This window comes from Uranotaenia lowii, chromosome 1 (assembly GCF_029784155.1).
Source record: "Uranotaenia lowii strain MFRU-FL chromosome 1, ASM2978415v1, whole genome shotgun sequence".
NCBI lineage: Eukaryota > Metazoa > Arthropoda > Insecta > Diptera > Culicidae > Uranotaenia > Uranotaenia lowii.
Window position 1 is genome coordinate 65,455,006 of NC_073691.1, and position 24,469 is coordinate 65,479,474.

Here is a 24,469-nt window from a genome sequence, read left to right on the forward strand (position 1 = left end):
AAATATCCACGCGTTTTCGGGATATTTTGATTTTGACTAGTGTTGTTTTAAAACAACACTTTGTATTAAAGGGTTAAAGAGCATATTTCTTCATTAAGCTCAAATGCTCCGACAAAAGGAATCAATGAAAGCCACAAAAAGTAAATCACGTGTTTAATACACCTATCAGACAAATGATTCCGTTTCAAGTGAAAGCTGATACATTAAGCTTAAGATAAGTGAAATTTCATTTTAACTCATCAATTTTTGAAATTGTCAAATTTAGAATAAAAAATTCTTAGAAATATGTATGTATGATTTATGATGCAATTTTCCATCCTATTTAGCGTGGCATCACAATTTGATCCGATTTTTTTATAAGCTCTGAACTGCCTATGGGTGGACTATTTCAAGGTAGCAAAGATACAGGTAGAGTAACCAGTATGGTTCATCAGGGAAAGGATAGTTCGTCTCCAATGAAAGTACAACTAATTGCATGCAAATACATAGGAAAACCTGCCATTGTGATATGGAATGTTCCATAGGATGTATATATATAGTCGAACCCGCCATCTCTAACGACATGTTGAAGGTAACTGCTCAGTAGTGCACTTTAACTTCAACATCGTTCGAATATGGTGTCCAGATGGCTCTCCCGCATCCTTAAGATAATGTTGCTCAGCCAAAAGCAGCCGTCCGCTTAAGATAGACGGAGCTGGAAAGGGCAGTTAAACGTGCTTGTAGACGAGACAAACTTTGGACAATCTGGACAACTCTGGACAATCACCGAAGAGGGAAAAAGAGCCGCCACCATTGAAGACATCCGGCGCAAGACGCAAGGACTAATGCTGCAGAAAGACCAAGCAGCTCAGCTGTTGACAGATCGAACCGATTTTGCAAAGCTGAGCATTTCGAACAACTCCTCCGAGTCACGAATAGCGATGGCCAAAAGAACCCGCAACTCGAAGCGCCAACTTAATGTTGAAAGCCGACCCTGTCTTTTCAGCACAAATGTTGCACCGCCTTTTCGCTGACATTCGGGATACTTCAAAATTTCTTGACGACTTGATCTGTACAACCCTCAAAGTACTCTGCGAAGTTATCTTAAACCTATGTGGTTTATCTATAGGTGGGGACAAGACTACCCTTGCACGAGTGTGAGAATCAGTTTTTTCAATGTTTTGATTGCTACGTCACAAACGTTCATGAGCGTCTCGACGTTGAAGTCGCCATTCATCGACGACATGCAACGTATCATGTTGTATAAAAATCACAATTTTTATACACTTTTATTTACGCTTTTCCTTCCTGACGCCAAGTACGACGACGCTAAAAGTTCTAAATAATAAACAATTTTATTTGCGTCCCAAACATCCCTGCTAATAAGTTTCTATGGCTACATTTGGACGCCTAATACTTGACTCCGTGATGGCATCGCGTTACGTCACAATCGTTCATAAACAACTGTATGGATACAACGAACTAATACTAAAGTTTTTGGTTGTCTCCACCTATAGATAAACCACATAGATCTTAAACACCATCCAGGAGAAAATTGACGCTACATTCCGATGGCAACAAGCTAAATTTGGATCCGGACGATTATGTCTGGACCACATCACAACGCTACGAATGGTACTGAAACAAATCAACGAATTCCAGGACTCTCCTTTGCTGGTGTTCGTTGATTTCGAAAAAGCATTCGACCGACTGAACCACGAAAACATTTGGGCTGCTCTTAGACGACGAAGAGTCCCAGAGAAACTAGTCCATTTCTTCGAAGCACAGTTCAAGGCATTTTCGTGGAAGGTCTTGCACAACGGTGTCATGTCCGATCCAATCCCGGTTACTGCTGTCTCACTAACACTTACTCACTCACAGGATTTGTCTTATCATCGCTACTCTTTCTCATCGTAATGGGCTTGACTGGATCGGATGACTGTAGACCAAACCGAGGATTGCCGTAAAATCTTTCGTCACTGGAACAACTGAACAACCTTAAACTGACTGGCGATAATGTATTGCTCGTTAAAATACAACAAGACATGCAGAGCAAACTCGTCGACCTCAAACAAAGTCAAGGGCAGGCTGCCCTAGGCGTCGAATAATCGGCACCGGACCCTTGGGTAGGTACACCCACAAATCAGACTCCACCTCAATAATGAACTTTCTTGGAGGTTGAATTATCGGTATAGGACTCTGTACTGGACCGTCCCGGCGCAACCGCTTAGCATATGTATGTATGTCTGAATGAAATCAAATGAATTTCATATCCTATCACAAGGCAAAGCAGGATGTAAATAACCAGTCAGCAAGCATATTGTCTAATAATATAGAGAGCGCTGTGTGTGTATGTAAACCGGCATTAGATAAAAAAACCTTTTTTGTGTTCAACCGACGGCAAAAAACCGGCCGGTAATAGAAAACAGCTTCAAGTATCCCATTCCTACCTATTTTCACCCCTTTCCCATCAAATACAAAGGAGGTAAAAAACACCTGCCAAACGGCAGACGGCAAATGCGACCAATGCAGTGCGATTTTTGGTAATCGGTGGTTGCAGAACAGAGGTGCCAGGCAAGGATCCGATATTCGCTCATTTCCTCTAAACACCATGCGAGCCAACTCATCACAGGAACAAACATTTTATTTTTCCTTCCTGCTGCAATCAAGTTTGCCACTTTTCAGCCAAAGGGGAATGCGTATGTTGCATCTATCTTCCTGTATAAAGCGGGCCACAGACTACACAACATTTGTACAAATGCGATGAAATTCGATGAAATTTTGTCGCTGTGAGCACGATTTGCATAGTGTATGGCACTGCTTGAATGAGCGCCCAAACGGTTGGAGTAAAATCGGTCGGGATCGAAATATTTTAGCGGGCCATAGACTACACAAATTGGCCTGTACAAATTCGATGATTCCGCGTCGATTGTTTGATCTATGCTCGCCCACACACTATACAAACATATTTCACGCGATCACAAATGATTGCTGGCGAAAGCAGCAACAGCAACAAAAAAAAAACATTCTCCACCCCGGCTGGGAGAATGTTTTGTACAAAATATTTCGATCCCGACCGATTTTACTCCAATCGTTTGGGCGCTCATCCAAGCAGTGCCATACACTATGTAAATCGTGCTCACAGCGACAAAATTTCATCGAATTTCATCGCATTTGTACAAATGTTGTGTAGTCTGTGGCCCGCTTAAGGGCAGAAACACAGTGCACGCGAGCGAGCGAGCGAGCGATTTTTGAATGAACCTGAAATGAATTTCGCGCGAACATTTTTCAGGATCGTTCACAGTGCACGCGACGAACGGGATGCGATTTACACTGAGAAAAAACTTTATGAATAGGAAAGAAAATAATATTTATGTAAATCAATTTATAGGGAATTGAAAAAATAATTTTTAATAGGTTATTTTTGTTTAAATCATTATGAAATAATTCGTATGTGACATTCAATTAAAATTTTTAACAGCGTCTTAAAACCATTCAATTATTTTTATTGCCGAATCCACAAACCGGAGTTTTCATCGCTATCAGCGCCGGCGACTTTCACTGACGTCAAATCATGTTGACCCGACAAATCCACGTCACGTGACTCGCAGAATAAGCACCAAAGATTTTATTTCAAAAGCACTTTAATGTAAGATAAATTTGTTCTAGAGTCATATTCATTATTTAATCCTTGCTCATGTTACAGATTGAACAAGTAAAATTTACCTTTTTCTGGATATAAATGTTCTGTGCTCAGCAGTTGAGTGTTTTCTTTGGATACAGATGTTAGGATGCTATAAATTTTTCTAAGAGTTTTCATTGTGAGTCCAAGCAATTGATTTTGATCTGGTAGCTGCGTTTCTTTTCCAGTCAACATATTTTGAACTGTATAATCATGATTATAGTATTTAAGATGAATAGAAATGATAAATAACCATTTTTGCAGCTTATACTTTACATATTGTTTAGCTAATCTACTCTTGTTTTAAATATTTAAAATAATATCCATATATCAATTTCTCTGGGAGAAGTTATTTTATTTGTTCATAAATTTTTTTTTTTTTTTTGTTTCGATTATAGTCGTTTTACCATGTTTATGGCATTCGCGACTTTATCAACGTTACAGTTGGCGGATCGTTATTGAAAAACTATCCGGTACAACTGTGTTCGATGTTTACTCTTGGGCTCGAACTCGCGGACATCGGCTCAGGAGACAACAGACTTGCCAACTGAGCTATATCACAAGCCCTTTTGTTCATAAAGAAAAGGAGTATTTGTTTGTCGAAGAAAATTATTTTTTATAAACCATCTTATTTATTTTGGCATCAAAACTTCACGTTCTTAAATTAGTCAAGCGATTAAAAATGGAATGAAAAAATTTTGGATCGTGCGAGACCTGGTGACCACGCAATTTGTCACCGGAATCTCCAAAGGTTTCCAATAATTAGAGAAAAAAAACGCGCGCCGGTATATGGAATATGCATCTTATGCAGCTTGGCGAAAAAAAATAAATTCACAATGTTTAAATTTTCCCCCGAAGTAATGTGTTTTTTACAGCACAAAGAGCACAAATTCACCGTGCCGCAAAATAATACGAATTTCTCTTCAGAATTTCCTGGTCACCATTTCGTCCATATACTGGACAAACGACAGGTATATGCTGGAAAAACTTTGTCATAATTGAAATTGACCTCTGCTTCGAATTTATTTAAAAAGTTATTCGAGGAAAATCGTTTTTTTTATTATTTAAAAATAACGCGATACATTTTCAAATAAAACTGTCGAGAAATAATCTCAGTGCAGGTTCATATGAAGTTTGGGTGAACCAAAACAAAGTATTCACGCGACTGCTGCGACGGATAATTTTCCGAATGGTATTTCGCGCGATAGTACGAATCGCGTCGCTTGCACTGTGAACGGTCTCACAGTTTTCAACGTGTTCAAATGAGGTGCGATTCTTCGCGCGAATCGCTCGCTCGCTCGCTCGCGTGCACTGTGTTTCTGCCCTAAGGGTACGAACACAGTGAGCGCGAAGCGAACTGCGAAGCGAAATATTCATTCACCGGATGAATTTCGCAAGTTCATTTTTGAAGGCCGGCCACAGTGCACGCGAATTGCGAAGCGGTTCAACACTGAAAAAAACCTTCGGTGTTGCAAAAATTAATCACACGTGAAAAAGTCTTTGCAAATTAACAAAACTGTGAACGAGGGATACGTACCGCGCAAAAAAAAACTAATCCGCGTTAATTCCGAAAAACTCAATCAATTAGTAACAGTCGAATTTTGCAGTCTTACGCTATGAAACGCCATCTTAAAATCCAATACGGCGGCTTCCGCTCATTTTTAAAATAATTTTAATGACTGAAAAACGCAAAAAAAAAAAACTACTAAAACTATGACATAAATATAACAAAATTTAGAAAAAAAAATAGAATATTATAATAACAAATATTACGAAACGCTGACAAAAACTTTAATAAAAATATGGCAAAGGCGATAAAAATATTACAAAAATATGAGAAAAATATACCAAATCTATGATAAATTTGATATTGAAATGGCAAAGCCATGACCAAATTAAAAAAAATCTGACAAAAATTTATAAAAATTGACTAAATAATAACAACAAATTAGTAATAATGCCAAAACTCGAAATAAAAACTTAGACAAATATTTGACAACATTATGGAAAATTTGAAAAATGAAATAAAAATATGACAAATATAATAACTATAAATAAAAAAATACAAATACAGACCCCGTTCGTTTTTGGCAACACGCCCGAAAATTTTATGTTGCCAAAATCGAATGTTGCCAAAATCGAACGGTTTTTTTTGTCACTTTTTTATTTTTGATTTTTAATTCAAATTAGTCAAAATTGATGTAAAACCTTATATTAGCATACAATTTTTCAATTTGACTCAATTATATTAGTTATAAGCAGTAAAACATGGAAAAATTCATGTTTTTACTGTTTAAAACTATCATAATTAAGCCGAATGAAAAAATTTCATGCTAATATTACGTTTTACAGTACTTTTTATTGATTTGAAATGAAAATAAAAAATAAAAAAAAACACAAAAAACGTCTTAATTGGATGTTGCCAAAAACGAACGGTTTTTGCTCGGATGTGGCCAAAATCGAATGTTGCTAAAATCAAGCGGGGTCTGTATGACAAAATTTTGAAATAAAATAACATAAATCTGGCAATACTATGACCAAAATCTTACAAATGTGATAAAAATATATGCAACAAAAATATGAAAAAATTTTACAAAACTATGATAAAACAAAACAAAACTATGACAATTGACAAAGGTTGTCATAGTACTGTAAGATTTTTGTCATTTTATTTTAATTTTTGTCATAATTTTGTCATGTTTTTATTTGTCATATTTTTGTCATAGTTCTGTCAGATTTTTTATTATTATTATTATATGTTCGAATTTGTCTTATTTTTTCAAATTTTGTGATTTTTATTTCGTATTTGTCTTCATTTTGTCATTTTTCTTACACATATTTGAAAGTATTTTGTTATATTTTTATCTCATTTTTCATAATTTTGTTATATTATTGTCATTATTTTTGACAAATTTTTGTCATATTTTTTTCAGAACCTTGTCATATTCTAGTCATTTTGCCTTATTTTTTGTCAGATTTTTGTGATTTTATTGTAAATTTGTTGTTATTATTTTGTCAATTTTGTAAATTTATTGTCAAATATTGGTCCTTATATTAGTTCTGTCAAGTCATTTTATTGTCAAATTTTGATTATAATTTTATCATAATTTTTTTTTCTCATTTGTCATTGTTTTGCCATTTCTGTGATTTTTTTCTCATATTTTAGTCTAATTTTGTAATATTTGTCATATTTTTGGCTCAATTATTTAACCACATATGGCGTGTTTTATTCAAAGTTTTGTCATTTGTCACTATTTTTTTGTCATATTTTTGAATTTTAGTAATAGTTATTCATATTTTCCCACAGTTTTGTTCTATTTTTGTCAATATTACTTTAGTTTTATAACACTTGTTATGTTTTTGTTTATTTATTTCAGTGCATTTTTGCAGTTGTCAAAATTTTTGTCAATAATTTTTCATCTACTTTTTTATCCCTTTTACTCATTTCTTATATTGTGGATGGACCTTACGATTTTCAGTTATTTATTGCATTTTGACTTATGCGGAAACCGCCATCTTGTATTTCAAAATGGCGTCGGACAGCCAAATTTGACTTCTACTTATTGAGCCCTTTCATCCAATACCCATATTGTGGGAGTTTCATGTGCTTATCAGTCACTTCCAGCATTTTAAAGTTGAGTGGAAGGGGCCATATTGGATTTCAAGATGGCGTCGGATAACGAATTCCAACTTCTATCCGTTCAACCCCTTCACTCTATACACATATTATGGGGCTTTCATGCCACCGGTCGTTTATTGCCAGTTATAATTTGTTTCAATTGAAAAAGACTGAAACCGCGTTTGTTTCGAAAATCCGCGCTAAAAAACCGTGCATTTTTCATTACCAACATAGAAACGGCAATGATAATTAAATAAATAAACTTTTGAAAAAGATTTTATTGATAAATCATTTTACGATAAAAAATATCCGAGAGAATATTTTCAGTGTATGGCCGGATGAGCAGGATGAATTCGCGCGATCCAGCCGGGTCTTCGCACGAAAATTCGCTTGCACTGTGGCCGGTCGATGTTTTTTTCAACGTGTTTAAATGAGAAGCGGTTTTTCGCGCGAATTGGAAATTCGCTTCGCACTTCGCACCGCGCTCACTGTGAATTCGACCTAAGGCAGTCAAGCGAATGCAACAATATTGTATCAACAACGAAGACACTAAATGGTGATCTGCAACATTCAAAATTCTAGTTGTCGCTGATCATTGCTGAGCGCATCGTTGGTGAACTATTCACGAGCAGACTATCCGAGCTGTTTTGGTTTTCCTGATTGTCGCGGCAATCTTTGGTTAGAATTGCATGTAGCTTTAAGCAGGGGAAGTATACATTTTTTACCTCCCAAACATTCCCGCCTTACCCGGCGTCTACGATTGGTATATAAGCGATACATTTTGAGCAGTTCACTCCCGAATGTTTCACTGCTGAATAATACATAAAGTCGATCGCGAGCGAATGCGACAAACGAAAAATTTCCCCTTCTAAGATCGCTAAGATCGCTTAGCATCTATGCATCAGACGGAAAATTCTGTTGTGAGTCGTCCATCAATTTGTGTTTTGGGCAGAGCCTTCTCCTCATCCGTAAACAAGAAAACGGAAGGCTCGCTTTGAAAATGAAATGTCGCACAGTATTTCCTCGGTTCGTACAGCAAAGGCTATCCAACGCTGCCTGAGGGTGCTATGAGAAAAGTGTGTAGATAGAAGCTATCGCGAGCGAATTTCGGATCCTTGGTGCCAGGTGTCCTGATTTATCAGGATTTGTCCTGATTTTCGAGAGACCGTCCTGATTTATCAAAAACGCTTGAATTGTCCTGATTTTTTAAAAATGGTCTGTAAAACGTCCTGATTTGTCCTGATTTTCATAAAAATAACTGAGTTATAACTGAATTTAATTTATTATTCAAACAAATCAATCATAAATAGTTTAACCGATGATAATCTTTGGTTCAGATGATATTCAAGTAGTGTTATTAGATGTAAACTGCAGGCCAACTATGGTTCTGCTCGCTTCAGTTGCATTGTTTTATGCGTCTTCAGTACTTGTATTTTGCCTTTATGTATGCAACTTAAGCAGAGCTGCATGTTATTTCCACCAATCTAGTGGTGTCCTGAAAAATCCTGATTTTTTTCATCGCGGTGTCCTGATTTTAGCTAAAACCACCTGGCACCCCTGTTGCAGAAGCACTATGTGAATAAACATTCGTGTGCTTACCGACTAAGATGGTGTACTGGGCAAGTTATCCGACTCGCAAGCCGAGATGAGATGTTGCAGTGAGTTCGATTCCCCATTTTCCGGGATGAATTATCCAATAGTATGAAAATCCCATAAAATGTTAATCTTTTTTAGCTGTGTAGTTGGTCATAGGCATTGGATTTTTGCAACCTTTTCTATGGGTCTAAGAATAGATAAGACTTGTACCCATGTAAGGGAGACTACATTGTATGTACCAATCGATAAACACTATTAGTTATATTCTCAAGTGCTCAAGATTTCGGAACGGAATTCAGCATAAAAATGTCCCATCAATAGAGGGCTCATCGAGTATTACACGTGCTGTGTGATAAATTGTGGTAAATTGTCAACATTTATGCTAGCTGGAAGTTTAACACATTTGACGTGTATTTCCTAGGAGGCCCCTTCACATCAAAAGCGTGTGACGCTCTCTTACTCAAGTTAGCCGCTCAGTTTAGCCACACGTTTCAAATGGTGGAGTTCTCCTTTTTTTCTTTCTCGCTCCAAGCATTTCTTTGGGCCCGGCTAGTAAAACAAGCAAAATGAGCGTTTCGACGAACGTGTTAAAGCGGTTCATAGAACATACCACATTTTGGGCAAATGCGACGAAATTCCATGAAATTCTGCCGCTTTGAATGCGATTTGCATGGTGTATGGCACTGCTTGAATGAGCGCGCAAACGGTTTGAGTGAAATCGGTCGGGATCGAAATTTTTTGTGCAAGCAAGCCTCTGTGGCATGATGGTGCTGCTTGTACAAAACTCAAGCCATTTACTCAGCCCCAGCCGGGGTGGAGGGGATTTTTGTTGTTGCTGTTGCTGTTTTCGCTAGCAACAGTTTGGGTTCTCGCGAAATATGATTGTATCGTGTGTGGGCGAGTATAGAATCAAAAAATCGTCGTGGAATCATCGAATTTGTACATGCCGTTTGTGTAGTCTATGGCCCGCTTAAGGCATCAACGATGATTACGTACACTAAGTTTGTTTGAAGTATTTGAAATTTTTCTGGTTTATCAAAAAAAAATATTTCACTTTTAGCAGCTTAGTTGATCCTCAGCCGAGAAGTTGCAATCTGGCGAAAAAATTTACCTTCAGCTGGTTCAACCGGAACAGGCGAAAAATCCACTTTGACACTACTAAAAGGTAAGTAACGACGGACGTCGGAAGAACTTTGGCGTTGCAAAATGATTCATTCTTTTCACGGATGTCAAGGTAGTTCAATTAACATTAAAACCTCTGTGGGACCTGCCGCACTTGTTTTTGTCTTCGTTGTTTGTTGTTGTAGGTAATGAATTCATCTTCCACATTACATATTTGCATTATCACAGCCGATTGCATTTAGCAAAAACAGCTGTGCACCTAATAGGCGAGCAAGGCACTTGACAGCAGATAATGTTTGTCTTCTATGAGCCAGCCAGCCAACCAGGGCGTCAACAAAGTCTATCTGCGTAACGTTGACTTTTCGGGATATCATCGGGTTGAACTTAAAAGGTTGAAGAACCGCGACAGCCACGTACGCGGATTGAGCTGTGCCATACTGAATTGCCACGGAGCAGTCATTCATGATGGGATGATGGGAATGACGATGCTACCGGTGTGTGCTGCTCTCATAGCTCCCCATAACATACGTGATGAGTGCTTAATTTTTTGTTTTAATGATATCTGCCCGGGGCGGCAAAACCATAAAACTAACAGCAACAAAATGCTAATCGAATTTTTAAGTTGCGTGACTTTATGGGACCTGATTCAACTAGCATGGGTTGAATCATAGGTTGGAACGTCGTCCTCTGGCAAGGACTGTTGAAAAGGAATTTACAAAGTACCATAATGCAATAAAAACGAGACTGGCTGATAAGTTCAGGCGTTGCCAAGGTTCGTTGTCGGATGTTAATGAGAGCTCCAGGGTATCACTGTTGGGTTGGGTTGGGTGAGAAATTGCTGAATTCCACTCACACACACCCGGGATACGTTCACGTACTTGTAATACACGATATAATTTCTGCCCTCATGTACTTTGTACCGAGTTTTATACAATTTCCCAACGTGAACGAAAAGATTGATCAGCGCACCCAGTAAGATCACCTCAACATCTCGACCAGTTGGAGCTGCGTTACACGAAGCCGTTGCACATGAGAAACCAAGCCAACCAAAACGGCTTTTCTGAACTCGATCTCATTTCGGCGAGGCAATAATGAAGCCTTTTAACTGTGGCCAGCAGTGGTCAGTGTGGTGCCCCCACAAAAGTCGCTAATTGCTCGATGTCAATGGAAAGTGTAAGCAAGCACATGTATGTTGTACATACACAGCTGTAGCTATAAGTCCAGCCGAAGTCATATGAACCTGTGTGTTTATTAAGTGGACAAGATCAACCACCTTTGTTCGGCACCCACCCACCCATCCATTCATCGTCCCGAAGCAAAGGTGCAATTTGAGAGTAATCAGTCACCGATTCCCCTCCCCTCGCAACCCACAATTCGGACGCAAATGGCTGTGATTGGTCAGCCGTGACAAGAGAAAAAAACAAGTCAACACAAGTCGGGGAACTATTGAACTTCGGCTAAATGTGTGAAAACTTTGTAAGCAGCCGCAGTTGACAGCAGTACAAAAAAAAAAATTAGAAGTGCTAATTCAGTTTCGATTATACAATTCAATTTAGAGACGTTTACGATTGGGATTTGTTTGGATGCAAATGCGGTGATTTGGCTTGGTATTAAAAAGGTTAAAAACAACCTTGCTGATAAAAAATTGTTACAGTCTTTCTCAAATGAAAGCTTCAAGAGAATTGACAGATTTGTAATGGTTACTTGTTTCCTACGCAGGTGATTTTTTAAAAGAAAAATAAGATCTAATCAAATCTAATCATAAATTTAACATGACCATCGATTGCTTTAACTTCTTGTTTTTTATGTATCTACAATATAGGTTGATATATGCTGCTCATGGCTGCTGAACACAAAAATCTGGGAAGTTTTCATGAAGAGGAATATTTTGGAAGATGTCTCGCGACAGTTTTTTAAAACTTCAACTTTTGTATTGCTGCCAACGTTTTCATGTTTATTTTTTTTTGGAACACTCCAAATGATTTCATCGTTTGGAGTATTTTGTGATTATTGGAATTTCACCTCATTAAGTTGAAGGATTAATTCCTCATAATATACACCCACAATTCAGCCTTCACTCCAATCGTGAGCTATCGACATTTCTACATCATTGGTAAAAGATGTGAACGCCATTGGCGCTGATACAATTTCTGATTGCTGGAGTTGTCCTCCCAGCGCAACCGCATTACGTATGTCTGAAAGAAACCAAATAAAAACGTTTTCACGTCCCTCTCTATCTCATCACAAGGCAAAGGAGGATGGCAAACACGCCAGGCAGCCAGATTCGAATGAATTGCTCCGGTCATTCAATACTGAGCGTGTGTATATAAGGCGGCATAAAACATTTCCTTCCTTCAAACCAACGGCCAAGCTGGCCGGCTATAAGCAGCTGTGCATGTGTATGTTAACAGGCAGTAGAAAACTTAAAAAAATCTTTTTTTTTTTTAATTTTCTGGCTTCTGGGATGCATTATCCAATAGTATTGAAAAATCCCAGGAAATGTATTTCTAGTTTCGCTTGAATGTAGTGGTCACTGGTCAATCATTGTTTTGCAAGGGAGTTTTAGTCTTTATGCCAGTAGTGCTTTTCCTATCATGTCATCTTTGGTACAAATCATGTTAAAGCGCATTTTCGGGATAGAGCTCCGAGCGACAATTAAATTTTAAAACCTCTTCTGTGGGTGTAAACAGGCAGTACACACTAAGATTGCATTCATCCCGCTCGGGACCATGATTCTCCGTATCACAGGAACACAGCTCAATTCAAACGAAGTTCGAATGAGAACTCACTCGAATCTCGGGACGCTTCAACTCTCCTGAAATCCGAGACAAACTTGCTACGAGAGCACAGGAACTCTAACCAACCCCGTGAATTCAGGACAGTGTTCTCTTGAATCGCTGTAGACACATTTCTTGTCATATTTCCTATCCCTTTCTATCCTGTTGCAAAAACAACCGGATTTCTTTTTGCTTTCTCGCCAGTGCAAAAAATAAAAACGCGCTAAAGAGTTCAGTTCGTTATTTTTCCTTCCGGTAGCCGATCGTTGCTGTTCATGGATCCAACAGCGTCATTTATTGTTGAACGTTTAAGTCCTGATTAATTAAAAGTATTTGTTGCTGTTTACGTAAAATAAAAATTAAAATCGCTTAAGTACCCGATGAATATTTGGAAGTGACCCAGCAGCCCCATCAAATCAACAACAGGCACGCCCTAGCAGCAGATCATTAAACAGGACGTGAAAATGCAACAAGAGAAAACAGCAAGCGGCGACCTCAGCAGTGAGGTCCATGCAGAGCTTCGTTATGCTGTAATTTTGGCCGAACAATCTTTCACCATATCATACGAGAGCAGGAGGTAACTATTCAAATTTCTCATTTCAAGTTTGACAAAGAACATGAAAACAACAAATGAACTCAAACTTGAATTGTTTTTTCCTGTTTAGATTCGTTGATATGCCCGATTCTGATTGGCCCCAGAAGGTCAGGAAGAACTTCGTCAACAGTTTGCCACCACTGGGCCGGGAACCAGGGACGAAAAACCACCAGAGCTTTTTTCACCGTAAGATGGTAACAGCATGCTGGGAACAAGATCTTCGAGGAGCAGGATCAAATTTCCAATCAACAACGGGTTATCGCTTATCAATAGAGCGGTCATCATTAATTGAATATCACCACTCAGATAATCTATTGGTAAGCGCGATCGATAAACCCACTTCACCACTGTTCTAGCTACGACCAATTGTCTATGTTAGTTCTGTTAAGTTCAGTGATTCCAGTGACCCCATATAGTGTTTATTTAAAATGATTTATATTCTAAAATATACAATTCACTTCGGAAATACAAAAAAAATGTTTTTATTTAATAGGATAAAAATCGGGATGGATTTAAGAGAAAGGGAGAGTGCAAAAAACGATTACAGAACTTCCTACAAGCTCGGAATAAACGCGTCTCAAATCCACAGGAGAATTTCAAAACTACTTGAAATTTACAGGGAAAAATCGTCTCCAAGCTACAGGGTAATTTGACAGTTGTTTTCCTGAGCTCTTTTTCTGTCCCGAAATCGTCCTGTAATTTCAGCTGTTGAAAATACAGGACGAAATCGTTCCGACCACAGGAGAAAAGATTAAGTGTGTAGGAAAGCAAGAAGAAGATTTCTCGTTTCAAATTTCCTTTCCCTTCATAAGACAATACTAGCAAGCCATCGGCCAAATGCCAGAAAGCCAGCACTGTTCGTTTTTAAAATCGGGCGTGGCTTAAAACCTAAGACAATTGACCCTCGTTCCCTTGTTTACCATCTTGCTCAGGCAGTACACTGGTTAAACTGTTGGTTTAGCAAGATGAAGATGGCAGTTTTGGTGAGTTAGATTCTCACTACCTGACGGTTTTTTTTTTCATTTTCTTATTTCTGGGATGAATTATCCAATGGGATGAAAATATCATAAAATGATTTTTTTGTTTCGCTTGAATGTAGTGGTCATGCATCATTCTGCTTGAGAGCTCGACTCCTTATGCCAGTAGTGCTTTTCTATCATGTCAATTTTGGTATGATGCATTTTTCAGCGCATTTTTAAGCGCATTTTTCGTTATAGCGTCGAGCGGCATTGAAATTTTGCCTCTTCTTTTGTGTAAGAATTAGGAAAAATTTTGAATACCTCTTTGTCCTTTTAAAACTTGAAAATATAATAGCGCCAGCACTAAATTTTACTTCGGAAGTCCGGACTTTCGACTTCTGAAAGACTTCCGACAAAGAAAAGTGAAGTATTTGTGGTAGATATGAGTACAAATAAGCAGTTCGATATGAAATAAATTATACACCCTTATTCTTGTTTTCGATCGAATGACATTCGTTCGAAAGTTATGCAATTTTGTATTCTTGTTTTCGTTCGAACGAATGAAAACAGTTCGATCTTTCGAACATCGTTCGTTCGAACGAAACTTTGCATTCCCGTTTTCGTTCGAACGTTTTTCCTCTATGGGCCGACAAACGCGAGTCTGATGCTGCGAATAGGGCGCGTTTGTGGAGTTGAGAACAGTTTTGATTCAGAATGAAATATATGTTGTGAGGTAAAATACTTTATTTCAAGTATCAAAAAGCAAAATTGTGTGATTTGAAAAAAAAACTAATTATTTGATTCAAAATGCACAACTTTATTTGTAAATTAAACTCGTCAGAACTATGCGCTCTTTCAATCCTTTCAACAGCACAAATAGCACCAGGGCCTTTATTATCACTGGCTGGCAAAAGGGTACCTTTTTGTGTGGTTCAAAATTCTTGGATTTGATCGAATTTACCCGATTGTTGATAACATTTTTGCCAGTGTAGGATGGATTCAGAAGGAGGATAAAATTATTGATTTTTTTATGAGAAATTTTGCAAAACATAAATGTAAGATTATAAAAAATCATTTTTATTTCAACTAGGTATTTATTTTTTTATCAGAGTTCTGCAATTATTTCTGAAACTTGTCTCCTTCGTCAGGGCAGCTCTGCAGAAAAAGCAGCACCCTCACCACCGACTGGTATCGGCTCGGCCTCTTTGAATAATCGAAACCATCGAAACAGTCTCAATCTCAACCGGCCGCGGCTGCTGCTGATGGAAATTTTTTATTGGACCTGACCTGCTTGTTGTCCCTGTTGTGATGGTTCTGGATGCTACGTTGCTACGTGGTCACGTACGGCGCTTCCGACCAACTCCAGCACTTCACTCGCCAGGACACCATTCCGACTCGTTCCACATATATGCCTTTTCTCAGGAGCCGATGAATTCGACTAGCCGGAACTTGAAGCGGTCCCGACATCGCCTTTCCACCTAATCCGGTCCGGTCATGGCAATGAATTTCGGTCTTTTACGTGCGCCGATCCGACAAGTCAAAATTTCACTACATTACAATCAACAGTTGTTTACATTGATGGCACGTGATTTTGACAGATCTCTGGACTTCGAAACCTAGAAATTCATCTGGTAACACCAACATCGAACGTATCGCGTTCGAACGAAAACAAGAATACCTTTTTCGAATTCGATCGAAAGTATCCGTTCGAACGAACGACAGATACGCCGTAAACAAGAATAAGGGTGATAATTCGCGATTTCGAAGCTAATTTTTGACAGGTCGTGTGTGTGCAAGAAAATGTAAACAAACGGGCAGAAATACTAGCTTCTAATAAATCATTATTTTCTTTGATTTGGTTAGGATTTTCAGAAAATGACGGATACAGATTTGAAGTAGAAGGTTTAGAGATTATTGTGAGCTATTGGAGAAAATGTGTATGTGCCGTGAAGCATCGCAAATCGACATCCAAAAAGGTCAATTTTTTACTACTCCAAAAACTATTCTGAGTATTTCACATATTTTTGAATGAAAACTCGTGCGAAATGCACATTTTCAATTGCAGTTTGTTAAAAGAGTAGTCAATTAACGTTCCTTCAAAATTTGGGAAAGACCCAACAATTGGTAAGGTAGAATTTTTTATTCGAAAAAAACATAAATTTTTGCTATTTTCAATTAGGTTTCCTTCTGCAGCTGCATACAATCAGGCGTAATATATTTAAAGCTGGAAGGCGGATTTGGATATTTGATGGTGGTTGACATGAAAAAAAAATATATCCTTGGATTACTACACCATTTAAGTTTACTTACATAAATGCTTTTCAATTGCCATCGTTCAATGGTTATAAAATGTTTTGTATTTTTATCGAACCTCATGATCTCATTTTTTTTTGGGAAATTTCATTGAAAATTATATTTATACAACCACTAGCCGTAGAAAATTTTAAATTAAAACTTAGCATTTTATACTGTCTTAGACTGAAACTATTTAAATTTTTATATAACGTATTTATTAAATGTAACAACTAAACCAAATCCAATAGTTTTAGTTTAAAGTAACAACGAGAAAATAGTTCTTTTATTCAGACCAACGAGAAGCGCATATAGTTTAATATAAAGATATGATAAAAAAAAAGATAGATTATTGGGAAAAATTAAAAGTTTAGAAAATGGACGAAAAGATTGATTCACATGGGGGCTGTTCAGATACCACATGGACAGAAAACTGAGATTTTATACCCCCTTCTCCCCCTCCGTGGCCAAGCGTGGACATTTGGCAAACCCCTCCCTCCCTCCCCGGATGTCCACGTGGACAGATTTGAAATTGTTTTTTTAATCTAATTTGTAATAATTATAATTATTATTAATTTCAAAATTATCATATTTATAGCTTGCTTTCAAGTGGCTACTAGTTGCTTAAACTTAAACTGGAAAGATTTGAAATTTTAAGATTTGGATTAAAACATCTTAATATTTATTCACCTTTAGAAAATATTTTGAAAGTAAGTATGTCCACGTGGACATTACCCAAACCCCTACCCCCCACTCCGTAGACATTTCCATACCCCCTCCTCCCCCCTAAGTTGTCCAGGTGGTATCTGAACGGCCCCATGTTAGTTTTCTCTGACCGACTGACTATTTTAAAATGGAACTATCAGATAGAATTGACTCTCCTATCAGGCTAATTTATTTAAATTTACTTGAAAACAAACTCCAATTTTTCAAAGGAGTGTTTTTTTTTCAAAATCATTTGGATTTATGAAAACTTAACTCGAAGCAATGTAAAGTTGTCTATAATTTGTCGTTCACCCAGAATGTTGCTCACGCCCCAGGATGATGCAATCGAATGAAAAAAAAAAACGGTCATTCTTTTGGCGTCTTTCAGGAAGAAAAGTTCGTGCGCGAGTGGTTGAGAAACATCAATAAGTATTTCCGTCTCCGGTCATTACAATTCCTTCTTCGGTCACCACAGTATAAGATTGTCGGAAGTCTATGTTTTGTTGCCAGTCTACCAGCGGCGTTTCTAAAATGTTTATTAAAATTCACAATATATTTATTTTCTTCTTCTAAACCTCAATTAGAGCAACCTTACCAGTCGATCTTTCAATGCCTTCATAAAATTTTAATATTTTTTAATTATGAGTGGGTTTTTCTTAAGACATACACAGTCTCAGCCCATTTAGGCTTACAGACTGAATAAATATGGACTACTTAGAGATGACATCAGTGGATCAGCGATTACCGTCTTACCACGCTAGCTACCGACTTTTACCGTTTTTAATTTATTTTTGTAGCGCCTCTAGAAGTGAAGTTCCTTTAGAAATTGATTTGTTGCTCACACGCACGTTTTTATTTAACCATTTATGGTTTAAAAGTAACCATTTCATTGTTTTGGCCCAAAAACTACCAATAAGATTATTTTTTAAAGAATTTTTCCTTTTGAAATTTTAACCATTTTGTAGTGCTCAAGCATTAACCACGAAATGTAGCCGTTTGGAAATAGTCGATGAGCCTAACGAATGCTTTCTGAAAAAAAAAACCATTATTCCACGAAACTTAATCGAGTTCCCCATTAAATCCGTCATAGTGTTTCACAACGATTTTTTTTAGTTTTTAATAATTTTATTAAGGCCTAAAACTCATGAAGTTTTTTTGTGCCGATTATCCACTTTTGTTGTGTTAATAAAAGGGGGAGCCGTAATCGTCACGGCGACTCAACTGTTAGAGTTTATTATATTTTTGGGAAAAGTGTCAATTGTGCAAGGGTTCACTCTCGATGGTATCTTTCCGCCTGGGGTGATAATGATAAAAGGTAATCGATTCTATATAAATTATTGTCATTTAAATATTCCAACCTAACAATAAACAAAATAAAATTATTTCAGGATGCCGATTAGACGATCACGCTTGAAATTCCAAAATGAAGCACAAAAATCATCATCAAGTTAAAGGAGCCGCTTGCTACCGGTTCATCTTTTTCAGCGACATCCCACAGTGAACGACAGTTGATAAAGCATTGTACTCGCACAATTTGGATAAGTGAAATATCACGAAAAAGATAACCCGGAGTACACTCGCGGAAAATTTTAATATTTCTTTAAATAATTTTAATTATAGACTTCCAAGGATAAAAGGTTGATATTTTGGCTTTCTTCGGATCTACAAAATGTTACCAAGGCATATAGACATGGGATCACCACTTTCGGTGGTGTCCGGTGCCGAGAATGGGTTAGTTTTTCATTTAAATTTGGAAGTGATCGTGGGTAGAAATCACTTATGCTGCTATTAAAGCTACAGGATGGTTCAGCGGCTGTTGGTTTTAGCCTGATGCTAGGTTGCATTCCTTATCATTTTATTACTTCCGCTCAAATCTTGTGATCAAATATCATCAACCAATGAATAAAATTTACATGGCAAATACTACATATGCACTGAAATACAAGAAATAAAGTGAGCTACATATTTGGAAACCATATTTTTTCCTTAATTTTGTCGATAATTTGTAATACCTTCAATCTCGCAATATTCCAATTTGAATTACGGTTTTATAAAAACTATTTCCTAACTTCTCCACTGAACGCCCATATTTTTAAAAAATAACGATATTTCATAAAAAGCATAAAGCGGAAAAAGGTCTAAAATGGTTATTTTTAAACCATAAACGGTTAAATAAAAACGAGCGTGCAGTTGATATATATTGAGATGATAGCGTAGTAAAAACAGATCGAAAAAAACTCATCTTATTTTGATTCCTGTCATTTGAGTATCTTTTTGTCATTCGTGACTTTAAATCAACGATGCAGTTGGTCATTGAAAAACTCATCCGGTCAACCGTGTACGATGTTTACTATTGGATTCGAACTCATGGACGTCGGCGCAGCAGGCAAGTGTTCTGACAACTATATTATATTATATATTATAAGCCTGCCTTATCCAAGTAACAATATCAAAAATCCACTCACGAGTAGTTTTCTGTTTTTTTTTATGTATGATTCAAACTTGTTTTTCAGTTAAAATTAACAACTTATTTTTTTTTTGAATAATATTCAAAGAAAATTTAAAAAAAATGCCCATCCGTCCGTTTTTGTACATAGTATGTGACCACAATCTAAGAGCATTTAGTTAGTTTTTCTGTCCGGCGATCACTGTTTTATTTTTCTTTGAATTTATAACATTATATATTGTGTTATGCTCTCGAATCAATTACTTAAAATTTCATAATTATCTGAAGTTTCAATGCTCAAATTCGAAAATATGTGCATTTGCCCCATTTTTTGAAATTGTTCTCCTGGTTTAAATTTTTTTGAGTTCACATAGTGATATTTTTTTTAGAATTATGTATGATCTCTAAAATCTTTGACATTTTTTTTTGTTGGGAACATCAATGTTCTTGCTTTATTAAGCCATTAACCGAAATGATTATTTCATACTCAACGAAGATAGGATTGGCAGATGATAGACGAAGAAACCTGAATAAAATTTAATGAATTTTTGAGAAAAAATATTTGAGAAAAATAAAAAATTGATGATAACACTGGACAACATGGCCGTAGGAAAAGGAAGGGGGGGGGGGGGGAGGGGATTGGATGTTGACGCCTCCTCATGATGGTACAAAATTCCAAGCGAAATTCTTTTCTCTTTATTCAATATTTCAATTTCTTTTTCAAATTTTGATGAACGACCAAAATGATTCAAAAATAACAATCTCGACTTAGAACTTAAGTGAAATCTTTCTACTAAATATAGAGGAAAATGAGGATACATGATCCCTGGGGATACTTGATTTCTCAGCAATATCTCGAAACTAGATTGTCTCACATAGATTAAATGTTCTAGAAAAATTTTCAAATCAGAATAAAACAAAAAAAATCTTACAAAATGTGACTATATGATTTTTTTCCATTTTAAAATTTTCCCACACGAAGAAATTGCAATAATAAAATTCATTGCTATATGTCAACCGTTTTAGAATATTTAATGTGAACTTCTAAATGCCAGATTTTCAATGCAATAGTGAACTCATTTTTTCCAAAATGTATGTTATGGGTTTATTTGATCCCTCGAGTCCAAAAAGATATATTTTTCTTATGAATGGATGTTGATCATTGCTTGGAAAGACATAATTAATATTTATCCAATGGCTAATATTCATTTCCTAACAAAAACGACTCAAAAAAGTGCTTTTATCTGAAAATTAGAAAATTGCGCTTTTAAGTATGCAACTAATGTAGGGTAGCAGACAAATTTTAGAATTCTTTTTATCTGACACTTGTGTACTGTGAAATAAAAACTAATATCGACAAAAAATTGAATGGAACTTTTATCTTTAGATTTTATATGATTTTTGCCAAAGCTTAGGGCACCCAGATGAAACCAAATTTGGAATTTCATTGACATTAGAATAAGCTCCAACCCTAAGGCAGATTGTCCAAATTTTGTCCGAATTTTGTCCCATTATTCGCTAAATCAAACAAAAATTTCAATTGAGTCATTAGAGTTATGTATTTGGCGTAAAGTTTTTTTGAGCAAATTTTATGAAAATTAACATGAACGATTTTAAGAAGATTTAAAAATGATTTAAAAATGACTGATGTGTATTTTTTTGTGTGATTTTTAAGAATTATTTTTATATTGGAGGGTATGGATTGATAAAAAAAGACAAGATTTGCCCAGCCCGGATACTGACGAAAAAAGATCTGGAAAGCTTAGGTTAGAGTCATTCCGGATTGTGTTGATCCAAATGTGCTTATAAACCTTAAAATTCGATGTATGTGATCAGATTTCGGGTTCTTTATCCAGTTTATTGTTTTTGAAAATCAGTTTGGATTATCATTCATTGGGAGGAAATCCTGGTTCGAATTTCGTTTTTTTATTTCAAACTTAAACTGGATACATTTTCCATATTCGAAACTCTAAATACATTATTTCGGAATATGTTGCGGCCTCAATAGAAAATGTTATAAGGAAATTAGATTAGATTATATGAGAAAAAGTTTCTAGAGGATAAAAAAGTAGACAAAATTTAAAGCCAGTATTGTATAACAAAATCCTTTGAAAGCAGTTATGGTTGATGGATTATTGTGTTGGTCAAATAGGAATCAGTCAGTAGAAAAAGAGTTCCTTATGGCCCTAAGCTATCATTTTAGAAAAGCATCAAGGTTGTACCAGGGCTGGTAAACAGAAAAAAAAATGAAAACAAAACGATCGCTCAAATGTCAATTTTGTCTGATTTAATCACCGATCAGTGAGTGGGTAACATTTTTTGGGCCTTGAAAATGAAAATTGCAAAAACTTTTTTTTTAAGACTTTAAGAAAGTTTTTCATTGAATTTTAGGATTGAAAATTTCATCAAAATGCTGCAGCAAATTTCGATTTGCCTCACCCAGGTTACAAGGAGAAGTTAATTTCTCAATTTTACTTTAACTAAAATAAACCTTTGAAGAATGAATAATAAGTTTCAATTCCAAATAGAATGTTTTCTAACGATTGATTCGAAAAAATACGTACAACACTTTGTTTTGTGAATAACTTTTTAATGCATGGAAAATCCTGGAAAATCCTAGCAGGAGATCCAAAAACAGCTGGAAATCAAAAATTTGACCAAAATTAAGAAAATTTGGTAAGTCGTTTATGGAGTCCTGGAGCATCTAACAGTGAGCTAAAATTTGAATAAGATTGAAGATGATTGATTTCATGAAGGGAATGTGAGAGGTTTTATCAAGCGCAATCCGAAAATTTCAATAGGGGAAGTGATAAAAAAGGTAAGTTTTTTTCTGACTTGTTCGTCTAGCTAACTAATGAATAGGCCTAACTTCATTTCAACAAGGTAAAAAGCAGTCCAAAGTTAAAATAAAAAAAACGCGGTGGTCAAATCGTGCGCAAAATATTCAGATCACTAATGGGGAGAGATTTTGAAGATTTTTTGTTAAGAACAGCTGAACGTTTTCTTTAGTGAGCACCTGCAGGTTTCCAGCCAGAAACTTCACGTGGGTCTCGCTGGTATTTTCCGGAGGTAAACAAGGTGAAAAATTTGAAAAATTTGATATCTAGTAGTTGAGAAGACTGACGATCCATGTAAGCTGCAAATCAGTCAGAGTTTCATAGCGATTTACACCATAAATGGCTTAATATACAAAGAAAACTACCTCCAGATACGAACGTTTTCCCTGCATAGCACTTCAATAGGTCCCACAAACTTTATACTCTGTTTCGTCTGTATCTGGAATAATTCCATTACACAAAAACTGTGATGGAGTGATAAAAATCGAATTATATTGCTTTTGTGTCGAAGGAAGACTATTGGCTGAATGTGCCTTACCTTTGACCAAATAATAAATTTTGAGTGATTTTGAAAGTCAAACTCCAGGAAATAGAAGATTTAATCATAGTTTAAACTAGAGATTGCGCTCGTGGTGCCTAAAAATATAAGTCGAAAATCTTCTTTATTAGACACCACCTCAAAAACCACTTGACAGAGCTTCACAAAAATTCGCTCAAGTAAACATTGCATTACATTTCATCAATTCCTAGCCCTACATTCAATAGCTATTCACAAAAAAAGTGTTGCATTTTTTCGAATACACTCCCCATATATCCAGCAATCATTTAATATCAAAAGAATGTTTTTTTTTTCGAATACACTCCTCATGTAGCCAGCAATAATTTTATATCAAAAGAATATGAAGCAAAGTTAAAATTTGTGTATTCTAGTTATCAATTTACCTTACGTTTCTAATCACTACAAAATTTGGAATTAAACTTTATGAATTTTACCAGTATTGTCGTCAAAGAAAGGACAACATCGATATATTTTTTAAAAGTCTCGTAATTATCAGATACATTACATCAAAATTAGACCCAAATGAAGCGTCCGGTTTTAAGCTTTCGGCTAAGGTTAACAGGTAACACGGACTGCACCATCTAATTGATGTTTTGCACAATTTTGTCAAAGCGAACCTTTCAAACCCAACCGAACCTACATCGGAAGTGCTTCCATTCACTGCGTTGCGCTGACCTTTTCTTCTATTTCGCCGAAATGTCAATCCTGATTGAATATTATTTAGTGCTATGCAGGCAGCAGCGGTTCTACGCAACAGATCCGGAATGGGACTGGGCTCCATAGCTATAGTTAAATAACATTAATCTACAAGGTGATGTTTATTTATCTATAGAATGCATGTCCCACATTTATGATAACCTTCGACAACTTTTTCGAGCTGGTAGAATTGTTTACAAAGTTCTCAGATTTCTTAATATTGAAATATGTATCACGAAATAATTCAAAATTTTACACCTAATATTCGTTTGACGCTAGACATTCACCGGTGCACAGTGTTCCAAAAAGGTCTGAAATGGAACTTTTTTCCTGGTGCTTTTGTCTTTCATTTTAGCTATTAGATGTCTTCAGAACATTTACTAGTAAGATTGTTTCCCATAACGTGAAAGTATCAAAAATTAGTCACAGCCAACTACGATAAAAATAAAAACACTAACTTTTTTGTTTGAAGAGATAGAGACCAAATTTGTTCTACAAAGTTGTAGATATCATCAAAATATGAAACTTTGCTCAAATAACAAGAGCTCTATCTCTAATCAGTGCAGAGTTATAGAGCTTTTAGTTTAAAACATACTTAAAATTCG

The 24,469-nt window shown here is 36.3% G+C and overlaps 2 protein-coding genes across 4 annotated transcripts in view; one reads left to right on the forward strand and one right to left on the reverse strand.

Annotated features, from left to right (window-relative positions):
- The window catches only part of LOC129748422 (uncharacterized), a 118,152-nt gene that overhangs the window by 60,784 nt on the left and 32,899 nt on the right, over positions 1–24,469 (reverse strand). The window lies entirely within an intron of this gene.
- LOC129748441 (uncharacterized) lies at positions 13,042–13,828 on the forward strand. Its single transcript, XM_055743069.1, has 2 exons — positions 13,042–13,352; positions 13,441–13,828. Exons 1-2 carry the CDS (start codon positions 13,240–13,242, stop codon positions 13,724–13,726), a joined length of 399 nt encoding a protein of 132 aa, XP_055599044.1. The 5' UTR covers positions 13,042–13,239; the 3' UTR covers positions 13,727–13,828.